Below are 21,246 nucleotides of genomic sequence, written 5' to 3' on the forward strand. Positions count from 1 at the left end.
CAGGCTCCCGCCACCTCGCCCGGCTAGTTTTTTGTATTTTTTTTAGTAGAGACGGGGTTTCACCGTGTTAGCCAGGATGGTCTTGATCTCCTGACCTCGTGATCCGCCCGACTCGGCCTCCCAAAGTGCTGGGATTACAGGCTTGAGCCACCACGCCCGGCCCAGAAATATGTAACATTTATATGTTAGAACACAGAATGATGACTCTAGGACAAACAAAATATCACTACCAGTTTTGTTTTTTTTTTCACTCATCCTGTATTTTGCTTTAGCTTTCTAGAACTGAATGTTGGCTCTTCTTGGCAAGTCCTCATTAGCAACTCTTTTGTAAACATAAATTTATTTTCATTGGCTCTCACTACCTCTCCCTGATACTTTTCCTGAACAATTGTAACCAACCCCATATTTTTACCCTCCCCTACAGCAGTATTTCCTAATCTATCTCACCAAGAAGAATATCTATTATGTTACCCCATAGAGCCCCCTTTTCTTTTTTTTCTTTTTTTTTTGAGACGGAGTCTTGCTTTGTCACCCAGGCTGGAGTGCAGTGGCACGATACCAGCTCACTGCAACCTCTACCTCCCAGGTTCAAGTGATTCTCCCACTTCAGCCTCCTGAGAAGCTGGGACTATAGACAGACAGCGCCATACCCGGCTATTTTTTTTTTTTTTTTTTTTTTTTTTTTTTTGTATTTTTAGTAGAGATGGGGTTTCACTATGTTGACCAGACTGGTCTCAAACTCCCAACCTCAGGTCATCTGTCCGTCTTGGCCTCCTAAAGTGTTAGGATTACAGGTGTGAGCCACCACACCCAGCTGAACCCTCATTTTGAAAGAATTTGCAACTGAATTTATTGAAGAATTTTTCCATTTTAATTATACTCTCAACTGCCAAACAGAAATCATAATTAGATGAGAGAAAAAATAATTAATTAATTAATAATTAGATGAGAGAACCAGGACTTGATAAAACCGAAGCCAGAAACAAAAAAATGTATTTTGGTCTTTTGATGGGTGAAAGTTTAAGTTTTATTAAGGTTGTCTGAAAACTGAAAGTTTCTAAAGAACTTCAAGGACTACTGGAATTCCTTCAATTCTAAAATCTGAGAAAACTATTTTCCTAACAAAGAGTTTTTTCCAATAACTAAGAGAATAGATCTATTTACTCATTAGTTCAGATATTTTATTTTTACTATATTAATTCTTTTGTTTTACATTTTTCTTCTTTGAAACAGAGTCTTACTCTGTCGCCCAGTCTGGAGTACAGTGCTGCACTCCACAATGAACTGCAAACTCAGCTCACTGCAGTCTTGACCTCCTGGGCTCAAGGAATCCTCCCATCTCAGCTTCCCGAGTAGCTGTGACTATAGGCACCCACTACCAGGCCTAGCTAATTTTTGTATTTAGAGAGACAGAGTCTCATCATCTTGCCCAGGCTGCTCTCAAATTCCTGAGTTCAATCGATCCACCCACCTCAGCCTCCCAAAGTGCTGAGATTACAGGCATGTGCCATCGCACCCAGCCAACTATTATTAATTCTAAGAATATAATCTATAGGTGGTTGGGGGTGGTGGCTCACACCTGTAATCCCAGCAACTCTGGAGGCTGAGGTGGGAGAATCACTTGAGGCCAGCAGTTCGATACCAGCCTGGACAATATAGTGAGATCCCCACCCCCGATCTCTACAAAAAATGTATACACACACACGGCCGGGCGCGGTGGCTCACGCCTGTAATCCTAGCACTTTGGGAGGCCGAGACGGGTGGATCACAAGGTCAGGAGATCGAGACCATCCTGGCTAACATGGTGAAACCCCGTCTCTATTAAAAAATACAAAAAACTAGCCGGGCGAGGTGGCGGGCGCCTGTAGTCCCAGCTACTCGGGAGGCTGAGGCAGGAGAATGGCGTAAACCCGGGAGGCGGAGCTTGCAGTGAGCTGAGATCCGGCCACTGCACTCCAGCCTGGGCGACAGAGCGAGACTCCGTCTCAAAAAAAAAAAAAAAAAAGTATACACACACACACACACCATTTAGAGGTAAATTCTGGTATATACACAGGTAGAATCAGCACAGATCAGATTCAGTTTAGGGTATTAATTCCCAATCGCTCCTAGAATGACCCTTGTATAAAACGCCTTGTCTCATTGTTTTGTTTTTTTCCTTTTCAAATATGATCAACCTGGCTGGAAAACCAGTCTAAAAGAAAGCTCAGCAGGGACCTCACAAAAAGCAGAAAATTTATGGGTTAGAAAGGAATTAACAAAGCACTTAAGAATAGAAAGAATAGATGTGTGGTGCATTTTATTTCAAAATCACCATTGAAAACAGGTTTGATTTTTGCTTGTCTGAAAGTTGGTGGGCTTACTCACAGGTGCTAAATGAAACAGCATTATCAGTTGAGGATCCCGTCATCCTGACAAGACATTACCACTGAATGCAGTGAAGCCTGACTTTGGATTCTGGTTTGGTACCCATTCCCTTATCCTCCCAAGCCCTTAGCTCTTTCTTCCTCAGAAATTCCAATCTGCCAGTATCTGAATAAAAAGTATTTATGAGTCACAGTAACAGTGTCAACAATTTCACCAGATTACTGCAATGTAAAGCCTGAAAAAATATTTCATTTCAAATCACACTGGCCCCACCAATCTGCATTAATGATATCGTGATAAATTCAGAGGTTTAGGATATCATGAAAATTGTTATAAAATATTTCCTAACAATCTAAAACTGATTTGCCAAAACAACTTTTTCTAAAATGCTTAGTGCTAAGCTTGCAATGAAGCTTTCCTTCTTAGCAATTCTCTTTCGCAAAGCGCTTTGTTTGCTCCTCCTTCGTATGAATCATCCAGGCCATCCGGTGAAAGAATGGCTTTTTAAATTTCAAAACAATGCCTAGGTCAGTTGTTCTCAGCCCTGGCTACACATTAAAATCATCTGGGTAGGTTTTTAAAAATAAATATCTGGCTCTTTCACATTAATTGGTCTGGGATGGGAAGTTGGCATATGTCTTAAAAGCTCCCCAGATGATTCTAAGGTGCAGACAAGATTAAGAACCACTAGCCTATAAGAATGGCTTGAGCCTGGCTTCCATCAACACTTGGTTCTTTTTAGTATCTTAATCTGAACTGATGGCTGTGGAGCAAACTATTCTAGTAGGAAAAAAAGGAGGTGGGAGGCAGAGGGAGTAACAACAATAGACACTCACAAATTAATCATGTAAAACGAAAATGTCCCTTGCCTGGCGCAGTGGATCACACCTGTAATCCCAGCACTCTGGGAGGCCAAGGCAGGCAGATTACTTGAGGTGAAGAGTTTGAGACCAGCTTGGCCAACATGGTGAAACCCCCGTCTCTACTATTAAAAAAAAAAAAAAAAAAAGCCGGGCGTGGTAGTGCATGCCTGTAGTTCCAGCTTCTCAGGAGGCTGAGGCAGGAGAATCACTTGAACCCAGGAGGCGGAGGTTGCAGTGAGCCGAGATCACGCCACTGCACTCCAGCACGGGCAACAGAGCGAGATTCCATCTCGAAAAAAAAAAAGAAGAAAAAGAAAATGCCCCACTGATCATTTTTACTAAAGCTACATTCAGTTTTTGTCAGGATAGTCCTCTCAAGTCCTATTTGGGCTCTACACCACTGAAATGCTGTAGAAATCCCAGTATTTCAACACCCAGACTAATCTCCCAGACTGCCTCCTACACCTTGAACAGCACAGAATGTTTTGTCACATCTTTTACTTCTTGGTTTTGAAAAATATTACCACCAGATCTACTTGTAGTGTCAATGCCTTCCTTTTTTTGTGTAACCTTCAAAGGCCACAAGTTCCTTTTCTCTATAATGCCTTCCCAGGTCATTTCAGGCTCCATCAATTTTTTTCCTTACAGGAATTTACAGTCTCTACCACTTTTTTTGGCATCTTTTGTACTATTAAACCTTTCATCCACTTTGAGACTCGTTTTTCTAAGCACTGTGGGGACAAGAACTGCAGCTTACACTTTTTTTCCCCAGAACAAAGCCTCACATTACGTTTGGTTTTTCCATTATCAAGTTGTAACCTTCCAGCCTTCTTGTCCTCTCCAACTCTTCATTGAGCTCTCTCCCCAACTCTAAAACTCGCTTTCATCAGACAGCAACAACCATCATCCTATCAAGCATTCTCAGATAGTTAGTGCCTTTTGAATTTTGGGATTTTACAACACATTCTAAACAAGAACAGCCAGACACAAAATTCCTGTCCTTGGTGATTGTTTTGTGGCTGTACTGCCTATCTCCTTTATAATTCCTCTTCTCTTCCCTCAAAATCTAAATTACCTTTCTATCTAGACAACTTCCACAAACAAGGCTTCTTTCTAGGCAGCTCCCCAACTCTAACCAGTTCCATCAGTCCCATTCCCTCAGGTGCCCATTTCTTTTCCTTTTTTTTTTTTTTAAGACGGAGTCTCAGTCTGTGGCCCAGGATGCAGTGCAATGGTGCGATCTTGGCTCACTGCAACCTCCGCCTCCCAGGTTCAAGCAATTCTCCTGCTTCAGCCTCCCGAGTAGCTGAGATTACGGGCGCCCGCCACCACGCCCAGCTAATTTTTGTATTTTCAGTAGAGATGAGGTTTCACCATGTTGGCCAGGCTGGTCTTCAACTCCTAAGGTAATCCCAGCTGCCCATTTCTAAGTGCTCATCTGCCTTTTCTAAGATGGCCACCACAAAACCCGGGGAAAGAAATGCAAGCTCCACCCTCTCAAGGCCACCGTTGTTCTGGGGGCCAGGGGAGGATACGCCCAAGGACAGGGTGCCCAAGGAGGAGATCCTAGTGGGAAAGGGTCATCTGGGAGCTGACCCTAGGGGCTCACAAGTGAGCTCCACAGCTGAGTCCCCGACCCCACACTTGGCTAGAGCCGAGGCTGCCAATCACAGGAAGTGCCGGCCCCCCCGCCCCACCTCCCAACGTTACGCGCCGGAAGTGACCGTTGCTGGGGAGTGCGTGGGAGGAAGGTGACTGTGAGGAAGGTGTGTGTCCACCGAGGTAAGGAAAGGCATCCCTGGGCGCCCCTAAGCAATTCCTCTTTTGCGTACAGGGATACCTTCACCTTCTAATATTTTCTTTTCCCTTTTCTGCCAGTAGCCTACAGCCTTGTGGGCTCTCAGTGCAGCTATTTTGGCTACCAGCCGGTTTCGCTGCATCGCCCACTCGAGGGCCTTCTTGGCGCCTTTTCTACGTTCTTTTTAAGTTAACCACCTCCATCACTTTCTCTTATTTAGTCTCATTGATTAAATCTGTGATTTTGTTGTTGTTGTTGTTGTTGCTGCTGTTTAAAGGAAGAAAAATGATTCTTTTACTAAGGCCCGGAATTCTGTTAAGCGTTTAACCAATAGCCGCCGACTACATCCACCCGCTAAACTTGATTGCTTCCGTGTAGCTTGTCTGTTTCACCGTGATCTAGTAGTAGGGAAAAGGTAAAGAATCCCCTGTTAACAGTTTGATGCGGAAGATACTTAAAACGGACATGGCTAAGTGATAGTACTGTGAATTCCAGTGCCCCAGTGTACTGTAATTCGTCCTTTTGTCCGGAAAGAATAGGTTGGCTTCCTACAAGCTGCTGAATCTGGTGCTCATCACTTAAAATCAAGAAACATACTTGGTTCTTCCTTCCAAAACTCTTATTTTTAATGAAAAAGTATGAAGTAACTATGTATAAGTGAAACATGTCCAAAAAGACGGTGGGGTTTCTTGATCCAAACATAAACATGGAAAATATTTTTAAGACAAATTCACTAATGATTGTCATTAACAAATGGGCTCTGCAGCAAAAAAAACTAGAGTTCTAGCTGATTACTTGTATTTCCTATCATAGGTTCCAAAGCTGCTTATGTCATAGAATGGGGGTGGGGGGAGTTGTGAGGAGTGTAGAACTGTGTGAGGGGCCAAAGGAGAGCATGCTCTAGAGACAGACAATTTTCAGAAGTTTCCTATGGGGATGGTTTTATATACATTTAGGTTTTTCCCACAATAATAAATTTATTTAGTCTCGGTGTTCAATAGAAGAGATTTCTAATAGAAGAGGATTCAAACTATGAAACCATTTCTCTTTTAATCTTTCACATTCTTGTTACAGATTTGTTCTCTTGTGACTCTGTTATCCATAATATGGACAGTTCTTGAGTCCTAACATTCAGAGATTTTCCCTCAGTGCATAGAGGGAATGAGTATTAATTGGAGAAGCTTAAAGTATTGCCACTTTAGCACTGAATATTGGGACGAGAGGAGGTGAAACCTCACTAGAAAAAGGGACAATGTCAGTGTGGCCCTTCCCGATCATGTTTAAGAAAAGTCATGAAAATGGTGAACTAGTGTTTCCAATCATATTGGAAGGGTTAAGTGTATACTGTCTATCAAAGACTTCCAGCATTTCCAGGTCCTAGAGAGGAACAAGACTGATAACCTGCCTATCTGTATTTTTAAGAACCCAAGAGGAAAGCTTTATAATAGAACACTATTTCTGTGTTTATGTATAAGGGTTTTTTTGTTTGTTTTTTTTAAAGACAGAATCTCACTCCATTGCCCAGGCCAGAGTGCAGTGGCACGAACCTCATAGCTCCTGGGTTCAAGCGATCTTCCTGCCTTTGCCTCCTGAGTAGCTGGGACTACAGGCACATGCCCCCATGCCTGGCTAAGTTTGTTTTTTTGTTTGTTTGTTTTTGGGGTGGGGGGATTGTTTTGTTTTTTGTAGAGACATAGTCTTGCTTTGTTGCCAGGCTAGTCTCAAACTCCTGTCTTCAAGTGATCCTCCTGCCTCAGCCTCCCAAAGTGCTGAGATTACAGGTGTGAGTGACCACGCCCGGCCCTTATGCATAAGTTTAAATGACAATATTCTTGTGGTCTTGACTTGCCCCCTCCAATGTTAAATATTATATTAATATTTATATTATAATTAATATTATATTAATAGTGTCAAACCCTAATAGATGCTAAACAGTGACAGGCACTTAAGTAATAGCACTTAAGGTAGACATCTTGTCACCCAAATACAGCTTAAATTTGAACTATAGGAGTCATATTTGGTTTTTCTTAACTATTTGGTAGGCCCTAGAATTTATTCCAAGAATGTGAATTAGGCCATGATGTTGAAATGATTCCAAGAAGTATGCTTTAAAGAGGAGAAAAGATCGGGGGAAGTGGGGAAAGTAAGGGCTTCTTATATTGAACTTGGGTAGTTTCAAATCCAGAAGTGACTCCACTTCTTAGGGTTACGTTTTGGTACATTTTATTTCTGATTTCCTGAACCACACTTTTGTTTTTTCCAGCCCTTGGATTCAGCTCCTTCATTTCCATCATGGAAGAAACTTACAGTATGTACTCCTTGTTGCTTTTAGAAAATAAGTTAAATCATTTACATATAGTTTTATATCTGACAAGACTTTTAGTATGTGGGAAAAAGTCAGACTTCTCAGCTGCTGAGGAGGAAAAGTCTGTATAGTATTACCCAAATTTGAAATAAGGTACATGAAAATTCAGAAAAGAGGTATGAGAAGTCATAAAGCTTTGAAAAGGCCACAGTTAGGACACCTTTATTAAACTATTAAATGAAGCAGGACTTCACCTTCTTGTATGTATGACACAGGGATAGTAACTTCTTTCTATTTTGAGGAGTAATATACTTATATAATAATGTTGATGTACATTAGTTTTTAGGATAAGAAATCTGGGAAGGATTCTATTTCTCAAGTGATCCACGAACTTTAGATGGCCCCAGAAATCAAAGCGGAGTCAGCACCTGGAATCATACAGCGTAGAACCAAAAGGGACTTGAAAAATCATTTATTACAACAAAGAAAATAGAACCTAGATTAATTTGCCCAAGTTTGCATAGTTAGGGACAGAGTCAGAACCAGAGTCTTCTATATTGTTTACACCTAGTGCCCTACGTGATACCACAGGCTCTGATGTCTAGGTTCTGACCAAATTTGAGAAATATCTGAGTTTATGCCCGTGGATAAAACTTGTCAACAGTACCTACTATTTCTTCCTACTTTGCTGTCTTGTTCAGAATCTCATTATAATTAAAAATCCCAACTAAAGGATATTTCAGTCCCATTCTACCCTCTAGGAAGAGTCCGGTGGAGAGCTGTATCTCCAAAATACAGAAACTACTTAGAAATAATCTTTATGAAATATCTAGAACACAGTGGTTCTCAAACTTTAGCATGTAGCAGAATCACCTGGAAAGCTTGTTGAAACAGATTGCTGGGTCCCACCTGCAGAATTTCTAATTCAAAAGGTCTGGTATCTGAGAATTTGCATTTCTAACAAGTTACCAGGTGATGCTGATCTGAGGACCACACTTTTGAGAAAAGGGATCCCCTGCCCCTTAATTTTTCTTAAAGTTTTTTTTTTGTGTTTTTTGTTTTGTTTTGAGACAGAGTCTTGCTATGCCACCCAGGCTGGAGTACAGTGGCGCAATCTCAGCTCACTGCAACCTCCACCTCCTGGGTTCAAACGATTCTTCTGCCTCAGCCTCCTGAGTAGCTGGGGTTCCAGGCGCCTGCCACCATGCCCAGCTAATTTTTGTATTTTTGTAGAGACGAGGTTTCACCATGTTGGCCATGCTGGTCTCAAACTCCTGACCTCGTGATCTGCGTGCCTCAGCCTCCCAGAGTGCTGGGATTACAGGCGTGAGCCACCACACCCAGCTTTCTTAAAGTGTTTTTATTTAAGATGTGAAATTCCTGAGCCAGGTGCAGTGGCTCATGCATGTAATCCCAGCTACTCAGGCAGCTGAGGCAGGAGAATCACTTGAGCCTAGGAGTTAAGAGGTTACAGAGAGCTATGATCACACCACTGCACCCCAAACTGGGTGACAGAACAAGACCCTGTCTCTCTCTCTCTCTCTCTCTCTTTTTTTTTTTTTTTTTTTTTTTTTTTTTTTTTTTTTTTTGAGAAGGAGTCTCACTCTGTCACCCAGGCTGGAGTGCAGTGATGTGATCTCAGCTCACTGCAACCTCTGCCTCCTGGATTCAAGCGATTCTCCTGCCTCAGCCTCCCAAATAGCTGGGACTACAGGTGGTGCATGCCACAATGCCTGTCTAATTTTTATATTTTTAGTAAAGATGGAGTTTCGCCATGTTGGCCAAGCTGGTCTAGAATTCCTGGCCTCAAGTGACCCATCCACCTCAGCCTCCCAAAGTGCTGGGATTACAGGCATGAGCCACTACGCCCTGCCTACCCTGTCTCTTGAAAAGAAAAAAGAAGGCTGGGCGTGTTGGCTCATGCCTGTAATCCCAGCACTTTGGGAGGCCAAGGCAGGTGGACCACAAGGTCAAGAGATCGAGACCATCCTTCCCAACATAGTGAAGGTCAAGAGATCGAGACCATCCTTCCCAACATAGTGAAACCCTCTACTAAAAATACATAGTGAAACCCTCTACTAAAAATACAAAAATTTGCTGGGCCTGGTGGCATGCACCTGTAGTCTCAGCTACTTGGAAGGCTGAGCCAGGAGAATTGCTTGAACCCAGGAGGTGGAGGTTGCAGTGAGCCAAGATCACGCCAGTACACTCCAGCCTGACGACAGACTGAAACTCCGTCTCAAAAAAATTAAAAGAAAAAAGAATGTGAAGTCCCTGTATGGTATATGTATATACTTATTCTTGGAAGCATACTACTCTCTATTAAATTAGAAAACAACATCTCCCCTTTCTGTCTCTTAGTTCTTCGCTACTTTTTTTCAGCCACTTTTTTTTTTCTTAAATATCACCTGTGAGTGTGTTGGAAATGGACAATCACAGGCCTCATCCCAGACCTGCTGAATCAGAATCAGCACTTTAACACAGTCCCTAAGTGATGTAACACCTGGAGAGTTAAGTTAAAGTTTGAGAAACACTGCCTTAGACTATATTTTCCCAAATTGACCTGGATTTCCAGCTTAATCTTATAGATTCCTGAACATCTCTGTCTTCTCTCTTTGAACTGTACCTCTTAGCTGATGATACTTTTGTCAGGCATAGTTCCTTATTTCCATGAAGTTTCCTCCATTTCTCACCATGGGTTCTGGTCCCTACCCAAATATGAGTAACAGCTGAGTCTGTGCTTTTAGAGGAAGCTTGTCAAATAGACCTACTTTGTTTACCAAAGTAAATTATATTCCCAAGAAGCCAGACATAAATTTGTAGAGCAGTTTGATAGTATTTATTACAACTTTTAATGCACAGACACTTCAATGCAATACTCTTAGGTGTATATCAAAGAGAAATAATCATACATTGGCTGGGCACGGTGGCTCATGCCTGTAATCCCAGCACTTTGGGAGGCTGAGGTGGGCAGATCACAGGAGGCTAGGAGTTCAAGACCAGCCTGACCAACATGGCAAAACCCTGTCTCTACTAAAAACACAAAAAATTAGACAGGTGTGCCTGTAATCGCAGCTACTTGGGGGTTGGAGGCACAAGAATGACTTGTACCCAGGAAGCAGAGGTTGCAGTGCGCCAAGAACACACCACTGCACTGTCCACCCTGGGCAACAGAGTGAGACCATGTCTCAAAGAAAAATACTCATACATGCACAAAGAAGAATAAACCAGATTGTTAGTCACAGCATTGTATATAATAGTAAAAACTGGGCCAGGCGCAGTGGCTCACTTTGGGAGATTGTAATCCTAGCACTTTGGGAGGCTGAGGCAGGTGGATCACCTGAGGTCGGGAGTTCGAGACCCACCTGGCCAGTCTCTACTAAAAATACAAAAAAATTAGCCAGGCATGGTGACAAGCACCTGTAATCCCAGCTACTTGAGAGGCTGAGGCAGGAGAATCGCTTGAACTCAGGAGGCGGAGGTTGCAGTGAGCCGAGATTGCACCATTGCACCCCAGCCTGGGCAACAAGAATGAAACTCTGTCTCAAAAAAAAGTAAAATCTGGAAACAACCTAAATGTCCATTCATAAGAAAATCAGTTAAAAATTTGGTACATCCATATGCAGCAATGAAATATTTCTTGTGTGTACTGACTTGGAAGGAACTCCAAGATACATTAAGTGAAAAGAAAAAAAAGCAAATTGCAAGATAGAAGATACAGGAAATGGCCGGGCGTGGTGGTTCATACCTGTAATCCCAGTACTTGGGGAGGCTGAGGTGGGCGGATCACCTGAGGTCAGGAGTTCAAGACCAACCTGACCAACATGATGAAACCCCATCTCTACTAAAGATACAAAAATTAGCTGGGCGTGGTGGCAGATACCTATAATCCCAGCTGCTCAAGAGGCTGAGGCAGGAGAACCGCATGAACCCAGGCAGTGGAGGTTGCAGTGGGCCAAGATCATGCCACTGCACTCCAGCCTGGGTGACTCTGTCTCAAAAAAAGAAAAAGTACAGGAAATTCTGTCACATGCTATAACATGGATAAACCTTGAGGACCTTAGGCTAAATGAAATAGGCTAGTCACAAAAAGAAAAAGACTATGATTTCACATATATGATGTATCTAGTCAAACTCACCAAAACAAAAAAGTAGAATGGTGGTTGCCGGGAGCTGGGGTGGGGTGGGGAATGGAGAGCTGATATTTAATGGGTATAGAGTTTCAGTTTAGTAAAACAAAAAACTTTCGGAGACTAGTTGCACAACAATGGGAATATGTTAATACTTTACACTATTGAACCTGTATACTTAAAAATCGTTAACATGGTAAATTTTATATGTGTTTTAATCACAATAAAAGATTTTGTCCCAGCTACTCCAGGGGCCGAGGCACAAGAATTGCTCGAACCCGGGAGGTGAAGGTTACAGTGAGCCACTCCAGCCTGGGCAACAGAACAAGACTCTGTCTCAAAACAAAACAAAAAAAAAAAAACAGATTTTTAAATAAAAAAAAATTTTTTTAATTTAGAAAGCCAGATTAAAGTTGACCTAAATTGCTGGAAACCAGGAAGTAAAGCATTACAATGAGAAGCTCTCATTATCAACTCTGACATATGCTACTATGTGGACAGTATAATATACATGAATCATAAGGTACCATCCAGTCTATCAGCTGCTGACATGGCCTAACATTTGCTAGTGATGGGGATGGATTAAAGGAGGGGAAACTAACAAGAATTTCATCTGTAAATTCTCCCTGGTTGTCCTGAAGCTTCAGAAATATGAAAACATTGCTGGTCAAGAAGAGCCTGGTTGGCATAATAAGCCTGCCTGTCCTTTAAGACTGTTCCTTCCTATTCATTCTGTCCTTCAAGTCACCTTTCTGGCTCATTTGCATCACGATCATGGTTAGCAATTTATTCCATGTTTACCACTCTTCCAGTGAAACTGTCTGTTTCAGTTCCCCACTGGCTTCTGATTTTCATAGCAGTCTCCTGGTTTATAAGCTTCTTATCAAATGTGAATTGTTTATCTTATTTCACTTTTATCATTGCCTTCAGGGGTGGCAAGAGCAATTTATTAGGTTGCCTCTTGTCTTCATAATATACCAGAATGTGCTTAACCATTTAATTTCCCTTCCTTAACCAGGCTTGTTAAAATTTGGGGCTCAGCCTGGGCATCTTGTATAGCCTAAGGGTTGTTTTAAATAGCATTTTATAGTTTAGGGGCTTTCTTTCACGCAGCAGTTCCATATGTCTGCAGTTGTCTTAACCTCAGGAGGTTCTGTTTTTGCACATTGTTCTATTTTTTTAGCTGGCTAATGTAGTAGTCACTAGATTAAAGAATTCTCTATTTTGTTCTCACCTGTGTTCCACAGTATGAAAAGTAAAAACTACCTGTCTGATAACAGTATTGGTTTCATTTGAGAGGTAATTAGAGTAACTGAGATTGGGAATTACTTATAGGAGTAAGTTAAAGCAAACAGATGAAAAAGAAATCTTCTATCCACTAATATTTTTCAAGCTTCCACAAAACATAACTGATATAGGGCAGTGCTTACCAACTTTTTTTGTGTCAGGGGATACTAGTGATAGATGAAATGCTAGTGAAGGGGATTAACTACCCCCAACTTGCCTGTGGAAATGGGGGGTGAGGGATGGCTTGAACTAGCAGTGGGCCCCCAAATCAGTGTATTAGCACACCAGCAATCCATTTCAACTTCAGCATACTAGTTGGGAGGCTCTAGATAGAATAGCTAGAGAATAGGAATAACCCTGAATTAGCACTTTTAGAAAAGAAAAAGAGGATGGCATTTTATTTAACTTTTTGTTCTGTAATAAGAGTAACCAGCAATGAAAGCACTATGTTCAATTCAATATGAAACTGAGACTTCATCCTGAGATTTCTGATTCTGCTGAACTTACTAAGATTCAGAAATATTTTAAATGTGTAGTCACCCTTTTTTTAATCCAAGTTTTCTTTAGACTATATTGTTCTATTATTACAGTCTCTTGAAAAAATCCAGTGTGCCTGGAATGCTGTAGTTTTACAAGAGCCTGTTATCGTTTTACCTACTGAAATACTTCTCTCTTTCAGCTGACTCCCTGGACCCTGAGAAGCTATTGCAATGCCCCTATGACAAAAACCATCAAATCAGGGCTTGCAGGTTTCCTTATCATCTTATCAAGTGCAGAAAGGTAGGGTCATAATTTGCCCTCTGACGCCCTCCTGAGTTCTTTTAAAAGGCCGTATTTTATAAACATCAAATAATTTTATCATAAATGTTTTAATTGATTGCCAGAATTGTTTTAGGAATCTACCTCTCTTAAATACCAACATTTATAGAAAGGCATTTGTTCATTCCTTAAGATAAATTTTTTCTTGTTTTGGTTTTCTTCCCATTAACTAGTGACAAAGAACCCTTTATAAATAGCATCTCTAGAGTCTTCTCACCCTTTGTAAAACAGACTAATATTTGCTAACAATGAGAAATCCCGCCTATCTTGTAAATTTGATGTATTCATCGGCCTAACAATGATTGAGTGCTATAATTCACTTTTTCTGATTATTTTGTTTAGAAATTTTAGAGCTTAAACAGCTAAGAAGTTAGCCCAAGAAAATTATTCCTAAAATAACTATCTCCAAGTTTCAACAATAAACATCTTTAAAAAAATAATAAGGATTTTCTTTCTGGTCACTCTTGTATAGACTTAGCTGATATAAACTACTTTCATGCTACATTAATTGAGACATTTTGACAATGTTGTTAGAATGCTGATACAGAAGCCAAAATTCTGCTAGAATTTATGCTTGGAAAGCAATTGAGGTATTTAATCCAAACTGCATACAATTCAGCTTTAACATCCTTTGAAAAGTACTTGTAATCCTGGAAACATAATTTATCTTTGTTATTTCTCCAGCTCCTTTTAATCTTGAGAGCAAGTATCCCTTAACATTAAACCTGGAGAGTATGGATCAGCAGATACCACTACCACGTTGTCCCCTCTAGGCTCTCAGACATTTCCCAAATGGAGCCAAGTGGTAAAAAAAAAAAAAAAGACACTATCATAACTCCCCTCTTCTAATGTTCTTAATCTTTGGCCACAAAACCTTTGTACTGAATGCCTGATATCACTTATGAAAATGATGGAGATGCCTGCAAGTTTCTCACACCTACATATTTTTCCAGCCTTCTCCCTGCTTCATAATTATTTTTTACTTTTTCAAGTTTCATTTATGACGTATCTTTTCTTTTCCTAATAAATTTCTTAATTGCTGGTATATTTGCCATAGGATATAGGTGATACTAAACCCTTTGTTTTGTTTTAAAATAAGGAACTTGGTCAGCAAAGTAGACTCTATCATTTGGATTTTTCCCTAGTGAAATAGCTGAAATAAAGGTCAAATTGTTCAGAGATTCATTTCAGGCATCATTACTTTAAGTAAGCGTCACTGTGTTAATCTGAAAAATCATTGGTTTGCCTCTTCTGCAGCTCCCTTCCAACAGCTATTTTCCAGCACTATTGTATTGCAATGGCAGGGACACTACTGCAATGCAGACTCAGAGTGTATTTTAGTGTTACTATTCATCCTGAATATCAGCTTTCAAAGACATCCAGAGAGCTCTCTCATTACGGGCTGTGCTGCCTGAATCATGTGACTCTGAGAAATAAACAGCAGGGAAAGATATTGTTCAAATACCCAATCCTAAATTCATTGTTTAGCTCTACATAAAGCACTTAAACCCCAATATCTGTGTTGTCAGTCTCTACAATCATAACAAAAAGACTTATGTTTCGATGATTTTGAAGTCATTGTCTGTAAGAACAATAAATAATTCCCTCTTAGTTTTTTACTATGAGTTTGTTATAGTTAAGCCAGAAGTTTATTGAGGAAATTTAGGAGAGGCGTTTGTAGAATAAGGCTTAGCTACTCCCCGTTGACTTTAAGAGATTCAAAGAACTAACAGATCCCTTAATTTTGGTTCCACAGAATCATCCTGATGTTGCAAGCAAATTGGCTACTTGTCCCTTCAATGCTCGCCACCAGGTTCCTCGAGCTGAAATTAGTCATCATATCTCAAGCTGTGATGACAGAAGTTGTATTGAGCAAGATGTTGGTAAGACTCACTATCTCAAATGTTTCAGTACTAGAGGGTAGCTCCTTCAGATTTGTATTATGCTACGTTGTTGGCTTGATTTTTGGCTTTCATTGTTTCAGAAGAACAATACTTTTCCACCTTTGAGATTTGTATCATGGCAGCAATAGGTTTTCAGATTGTACATGTCATACTGTTTTCTCTCCTAAACAGCCTAGTTCATTTTACTAATAATTCATCTAAAAATAAATATTTTATTGCCATAAATATGGTAAACATTTTTGTTTCTGCTTTTCTTTCTTCTGTCAGCAAAGAGATAAGATCCCTCTGTTTAGCTTTTATACTATCCATTTTTCAGAAATAAAGACCCAACAGGCTACCCTGCAACTTTTTAAGCTGCTAGCCCCTTTGAACACAATAACTTGGCAATATCCCCCTCTTATGTCCAATCTTTATTGTCTTACAGTCAACCAAACCAGAAGCCTTAGACAAGAGACTCTGGCTGAGAGCCCTTGGCAGTGCCCTCCTTGTGATGAAGACTGGGATAAAGGTGAGCTGCCTCTACATCTTTTTCTTCACAATGTCTAAATCTCAAGTCATTTGCTTAAGACAGAAGGAAGATTTTCCTTTTTTATGAACATACCATGTTGTTCAGAATGCCTTATTATTTTTATTGGGCCCCAAAACGAGCACATTTGTATCACTGTGCAGACACGTGGAACAGCCGATCCCTCTTGATTGGAAAAAGCACTTCTTTACATCTGTTTTTTTCCATAAATTGTGTTGTACCATCTGTGTTTGATTGTTACTAGGCACGTTTATTATTATTTATGTTGCTTGTGTTTATATCCTTCAATTAAATTCTTGCTACTGTGTCACTTAGGCAGGGTACTTGATCAATTTTTACTTGCTTCTGCAAAACGTAGGTGTATTATTTCCCATCTTATAAATTCAACCAACATGAACTGCTGGTGTCTTATCTAGTAGTACCACAAACTATGTTTTGCTTCCTTTGACAGATTTGTGGGAACAGACCAGCACCCCATTTGTCTGGGGCACAACTCACTATTCTGACAATAACAGGTAAATGAAATGGTCTCAACCCAGCATGGCCTCCCAAAATCAGGGTGTTCTGTTACCGAGAGAAGCCACTGGAACATGAATTGATCACTTTCTTTAACGATATTCCTTGATGGTAGTTTAGTCTAGATATTGTTTTGTCGTTTTTCATATTTATTCCTTGATTCATAAAAAGGTCATGTGCTTTGTGCCAATCATTTAGAGATACAAAAATACATTATCGTTTAGCAAGGGAAACAGTGGCCCCAGACTTTCATGTGTCTTAGTTATGTTTTTTGCTAGGTTTACATTATTTTAATGCTTTGAAAAAATTCTCCCACTATACCACTTGGATCATTTTTACTTTAGGTAACTAGTGTATAAGGAAAAGTAGTCTTAAAATTCTTTATTTGAGATTGGAAAATCCAGAGTACCTATTAGGAAAGAATATGCATCTCTTCTTCCCACTGATTTTATATCCAATTTATTTTTTTAGAGACAGGGACTCTGTTGACCAGGCTGGAGTGTAATGGCATGATCATGGCTCACTGCAGGCTCTACCTCCTGGGCTCAAGCAATCCCCCTGGGCCTCTCAAATAGCAAGGACTACAGGGACCCACCACCACACCTAGCTAATTCTTTATTTTTAGCAGAGACAAGGTCTCACTATGTTGCCCAGGCTGGTCTCAAACTCCTGGCCTCAAGTGATCCTCCTCACTCTGCCTCCCAAAATGTTGGGATTACAAGCCTGAGCCATCATGCCCAGCTCTAACTGACAACTAGAAGATTTCTGGCCAGGCACAGAGTAGCTCATGACTGGAGGCCAAGGTGGGAGGATCACTGAGGCCAGGAGTTCAAGATCAACATGAGCAACACAGTGAGATCCTGTCGCTACAAAAAATTTTTAAAAAACAAAATAAGCTGGGCATGGTGGTGGATGTCTATAGTCTCACCTACTTGGGAGGCTGAGACCAGAGGATCACTTAAGCCCAGGAGATCGAGGCTGCAGTGAGCCATGATCATGCCACTGCACTCCAGCCTGGGTGACAGAAAGAGTCCTTGTCCTAAATAAAATAAAAATGAATGAAACTATTTCTCATTAACACCAGTACTCAAACCTTGGAAGATCAAGTTTCAAACCCAAATGAGAATACTTCTGGTTTAGGAAATGAAGGAATAAGATGCTATACTTCACTTTTTTCCCCAAACAGAATGCTTATCAAATTTTTACTTTTTAACTACTGAGGTCAGTAAATAATTTTAAGTGTATACTATTATGTGCATTAAGATAGAAAAACTTAAAATGAATTCCATTGGCTACAACTTTTAATTTTACCTCAGTCGAAGATTTGCTGCTTTTGGTTTGGTTGCCTTAGCACTTTGTTTTATCTCTTATGTTTATTGAGTGAGTTGATGAGCCTGTCATACAGCTGAACAGTAGATGGCATTGCTGTTTATCTCAATTTCTAGAAAATGAAAATGGTTAGACCCATCTTAATGCCTGTACAGAACAGGGAGCTTTCCAGAGAAGTAAGTGGTAATCATTCTAATTGCCGGAATGTTTTGATGGAAATGTGTTTACATTTCAGATGAATGTAGGTTGTTGTTTTTCCCCAAATTACAAAAAACACATTTTGATTATCTTACGTGTGCCTGCTTGAATGATACTGATCTGCCGACATAGCCAAATTCATCTTTTTGCAGCCCTGCAAGCAATATAGTTACGGAACATAAGAATAACCTGGCTTCAGGCATGCGAGTTCCCAAATCTCTGCCGTATGTTTTGCCATGGAAAAACAGTAAGTGAAACAGAGGCAAAATAGTTTTACTCTTTTCATTGTGCTAAATACAGTTGATCTTGATTATTCAGACGTGTTCAGTCTGAACACCTTGGAAGGTGTTCCATGACCCTTAAAGTGAGTGCCTCCTTAAATTTTATGCCCTAAGCACCTTACTCAGTTCACCCTACTGACCCTGGTTAGGAGCAAGAAATTATGAACAGGAAAGTGTAAGATCACAGAAGCCAAAAGAATATTTTCAAAATGGGGTGACCACTGACATCAAATACCATGAGAAAATTTGGGAACCAATAAAAAGGTTGATGATTTGGGCTAGGAGGAAGTCATCCCTGATTTTTTTCAAGGCATAATATTAGTAGAGAATTGGGATCAGAAATTGGATTGTGAGGGCCTAAATGGAAATGAGTAGAGAGAAAATGAAAGTCATAAGTCATAAGAACCAGCATAAAGAATGGTATTCAGATGTCCTCCCCAGACTTCAGAGGTCATGCTGGGTAAACAAGTACGAAATTTGTATCATATTACCCTCATGATGAAATTTCCACATAGGGAACACCCAAGATACTGTCATTTTTACTTAATACAAACTTTCTTTTCCAATGTTGCCCGTAGATTCAGATTCTCTTGATTTCAGTCTGTGCTACTGTTTGAGCTAATTTTTAGGTGGCTAGAGGATTCACTTTAAAACATTTTTCCCTGGATACTTGCATTTCCCAAAACATGAAGTCACCAAATTATATGTCAAAAGGCTTGATAGGTAAAGGTCTATTTTCTCTTCCCATGCCCTTGGATGAAATCTGATTACTAATATTAAATTCTTCTACTTTTATATTATAATTCAGTATACCCAGGAGTAAGTCATTTGTATTTAGTAAGAATAGGGGATGGAGTGAATTTCAATTGGCATGGTGTATTTATTTTGAAATATTTCTACTTGTAGATGGAAATGCACAGTAACTGAATACCTATCTCATCAAGTAAGTGTTTCAGTTTTATTTCACTATCTCTTCAGATGGTAGCAAGATTTAACTGGACATAAAGCAATTTGGGTCCAATTTTCTTTCAGATTATGGTATCAAATTAAAGCTTTGTGTGTGCATGTGTTTTTTAAGTATATAGCCTCTGTTACGGCTTTACACTCTAATGAATAGGCATTTACTGGTTAAATTAGAATTCTGTTAACATGCCAAGTTGTTTTCTCTAACATTAGTACACATTGCCTTTTTTTTTTAGTCAAAGTTGCATTCTAGATCTATCATGCCTCTTTTAATGGACTGAGATTAATCAGACAGCTGTGCTTCACTGCTCTGCAATTCATTCCCTGTGCAGTACAGTTTAATACTCATCAAAAAATTCATACTCTTTTTAATGAGCACTTAAAAGTTTTGGGTTTCTGGCCGGGCACGGTGGCTCATGACTGTAATCCCAGCACTTTGGGAGACTGAGGCGTTCAGACCAGTTGAGGTCAGGAGTTGGAGACCAGCCTGGCCAACATGGTGAAACCCTGTCTCTACTAAAAATACAAAAATTAGCCGGGCGTGGTGGTGCACGCCTATAATCCCAGCTACTCGGAAGGCTGAGGCAGGAGAATCGCTTGAACTGGGAGGCAGAGGTTGCAGTGTGAGCCAAGACCACACCACTGCACTCCAGTCTGGGCCACAGGGTAAGACTATGTCTCTAAAATAAAATTTAAAAAATAAAAGTTTTGGGTTTCTAAGAGTCTTACACTGTCGATCTTATCTGAGTATTTGATTTAGCAGAACCTCCCAAAATCTATGTGAAGAGACCAAAATCTCTCTCACTTTGCACAGATGAAGCCTTGCCTTTAAATTATCCTAAGTGCCTGTGGCAGAGCCAAGTTTGATCCTTCAAATGTCGTCTTGGCTGAGGTTGCCCAGATACATTGCTTCTGGCAAAGAGAATGTTATAAAGCCTGAGAATGGGATTATATCCCAGCTGTTTTGGAGTTAGTAGGCCCTCAGTGAATATTTATTGAATTAATGAATAATTGGCCTCTTGCATTCCAGTCTGTTCATTCTCTCTGAACAGTGAAGCAGATAAATCTGTGAGTTAGTTTCATTTTGTAGTAAAACTACATGATGTTTCTTCTGGTAAGAAGCAGAAAAGAGATGCTAAAAGTTAACATCCCTTAGCTATAGACAATAATACTTATCAGTTGCTTCTAGGTACCAGCCATTTTTCCTAGTAGATTCTGATGTCAAATTGTTAAATATGTTTGAAAGCCAGAAAATGGGATTTGGTCCCAGAAGGACGAGAGATACAACAGCACTGGGGTACATCAGGAAAGCATACATTGAGTATGGTGGTATACACCTATCATCCCAGCTACTTGAGAGACTGAGACAGGAGGATCACTTGAGCCCAGGAGATCAAGGATATAGTGTACCATGACTGTGCCTGTGAATTGCCACTGTACTCTAGCCTCAGCAACACAGTGAGACCTTGTCTCTTAAAAAAACAAAAGTAGGGGGCCGGGCGCGGTGGCTCAAGCCTGTAATCCCAGCATTTTGGGAGGCCGAGGCGGGCAGATCATGAGGTCAGGAGATCGAGACCATCCTGGCTAACCCGGTGAAACCCCGTCTCTACTAAAAAATACAAAAAAACTAGCCGGGCGAGGTTGCGGGTGCCTGTAGTCCCAGCTACTCGGGAGGCTGAGGCAGGAGAATGGCGTAAAACCCAGGAGGTGGAGCTTGCAGTGAGCTGAAATCCGGCCACTGCACTCCAGCCTGGGCGGCAGAGCGAGACTCCGTCTCAAAAAACAAAACAAAACAAAACAAAAGTAGGGAGGGCTGGGCACAGTGGCTCACACCTGTAATCCCAACACTTTGGGAGACCAAGGCAGGAGGATGGCTGGAGCCCAGGAGTTTAAGACCAGCCTAGGCAACATAGTGAGACCCTGACTCTTTAAAAAAAAAAAGGGGGGGGGGGGGGGGGGG

At 40.7% G+C, this 21,246-nt stretch overlaps 1 protein-coding gene across 3 annotated transcripts in view; it reads left to right on the top strand.

Annotated features, from left to right (window-relative positions):
- The first annotated feature begins 4,938 nt into the window (after positions 1-4,938).
- GTSF1 (gametocyte specific factor 1) overlaps positions 4,939-21,246 on the top strand; it is an 18,312-nt gene continuing 2,004 nt past the window's right edge. Inside the window, exons 1-8 of one of the 3 annotated variants that reach the window (XM_017850929.1) lie at positions 4,939-5,012; positions 7,292-7,336; positions 13,430-13,530; positions 15,326-15,452; positions 15,898-15,981; positions 16,451-16,514; positions 18,195-18,289; positions 19,230-19,266. In XM_017850929.1, coding sequence (XP_017706418.1) covers positions 7,321-7,336; positions 13,430-13,530; positions 15,326-15,452; positions 15,898-15,981; positions 16,451-16,514; positions 18,195-18,289; positions 19,230-19,246 — 504 coding nt within the window. In that variant the 5' untranslated portion in view covers positions 4,939-5,012; positions 7,292-7,320 and the 3' untranslated portion in view covers positions 19,247-19,266. Of the gene's footprint in view, positions 5,013-5,940; positions 6,810-7,291; positions 7,337-13,429; positions 13,531-15,325; positions 15,453-15,897; positions 15,982-16,450; positions 16,515-18,194; positions 18,290-19,229; positions 19,267-21,246 lie in introns of those variants that run through there. The other 2 variants (XM_017850930.1, XM_017850931.1) reach the window with 2 other exon arrangements.

Source organism: Rhinopithecus bieti, unplaced genomic scaffold, assembly GCF_001698545.2.
Source record: "Rhinopithecus bieti isolate Rb0 unplaced genomic scaffold, ASM169854v2 scaffold_33474, whole genome shotgun sequence".
Lineage (NCBI taxonomy): Eukaryota > Metazoa > Chordata > Mammalia > Primates > Cercopithecidae > Rhinopithecus > Rhinopithecus bieti.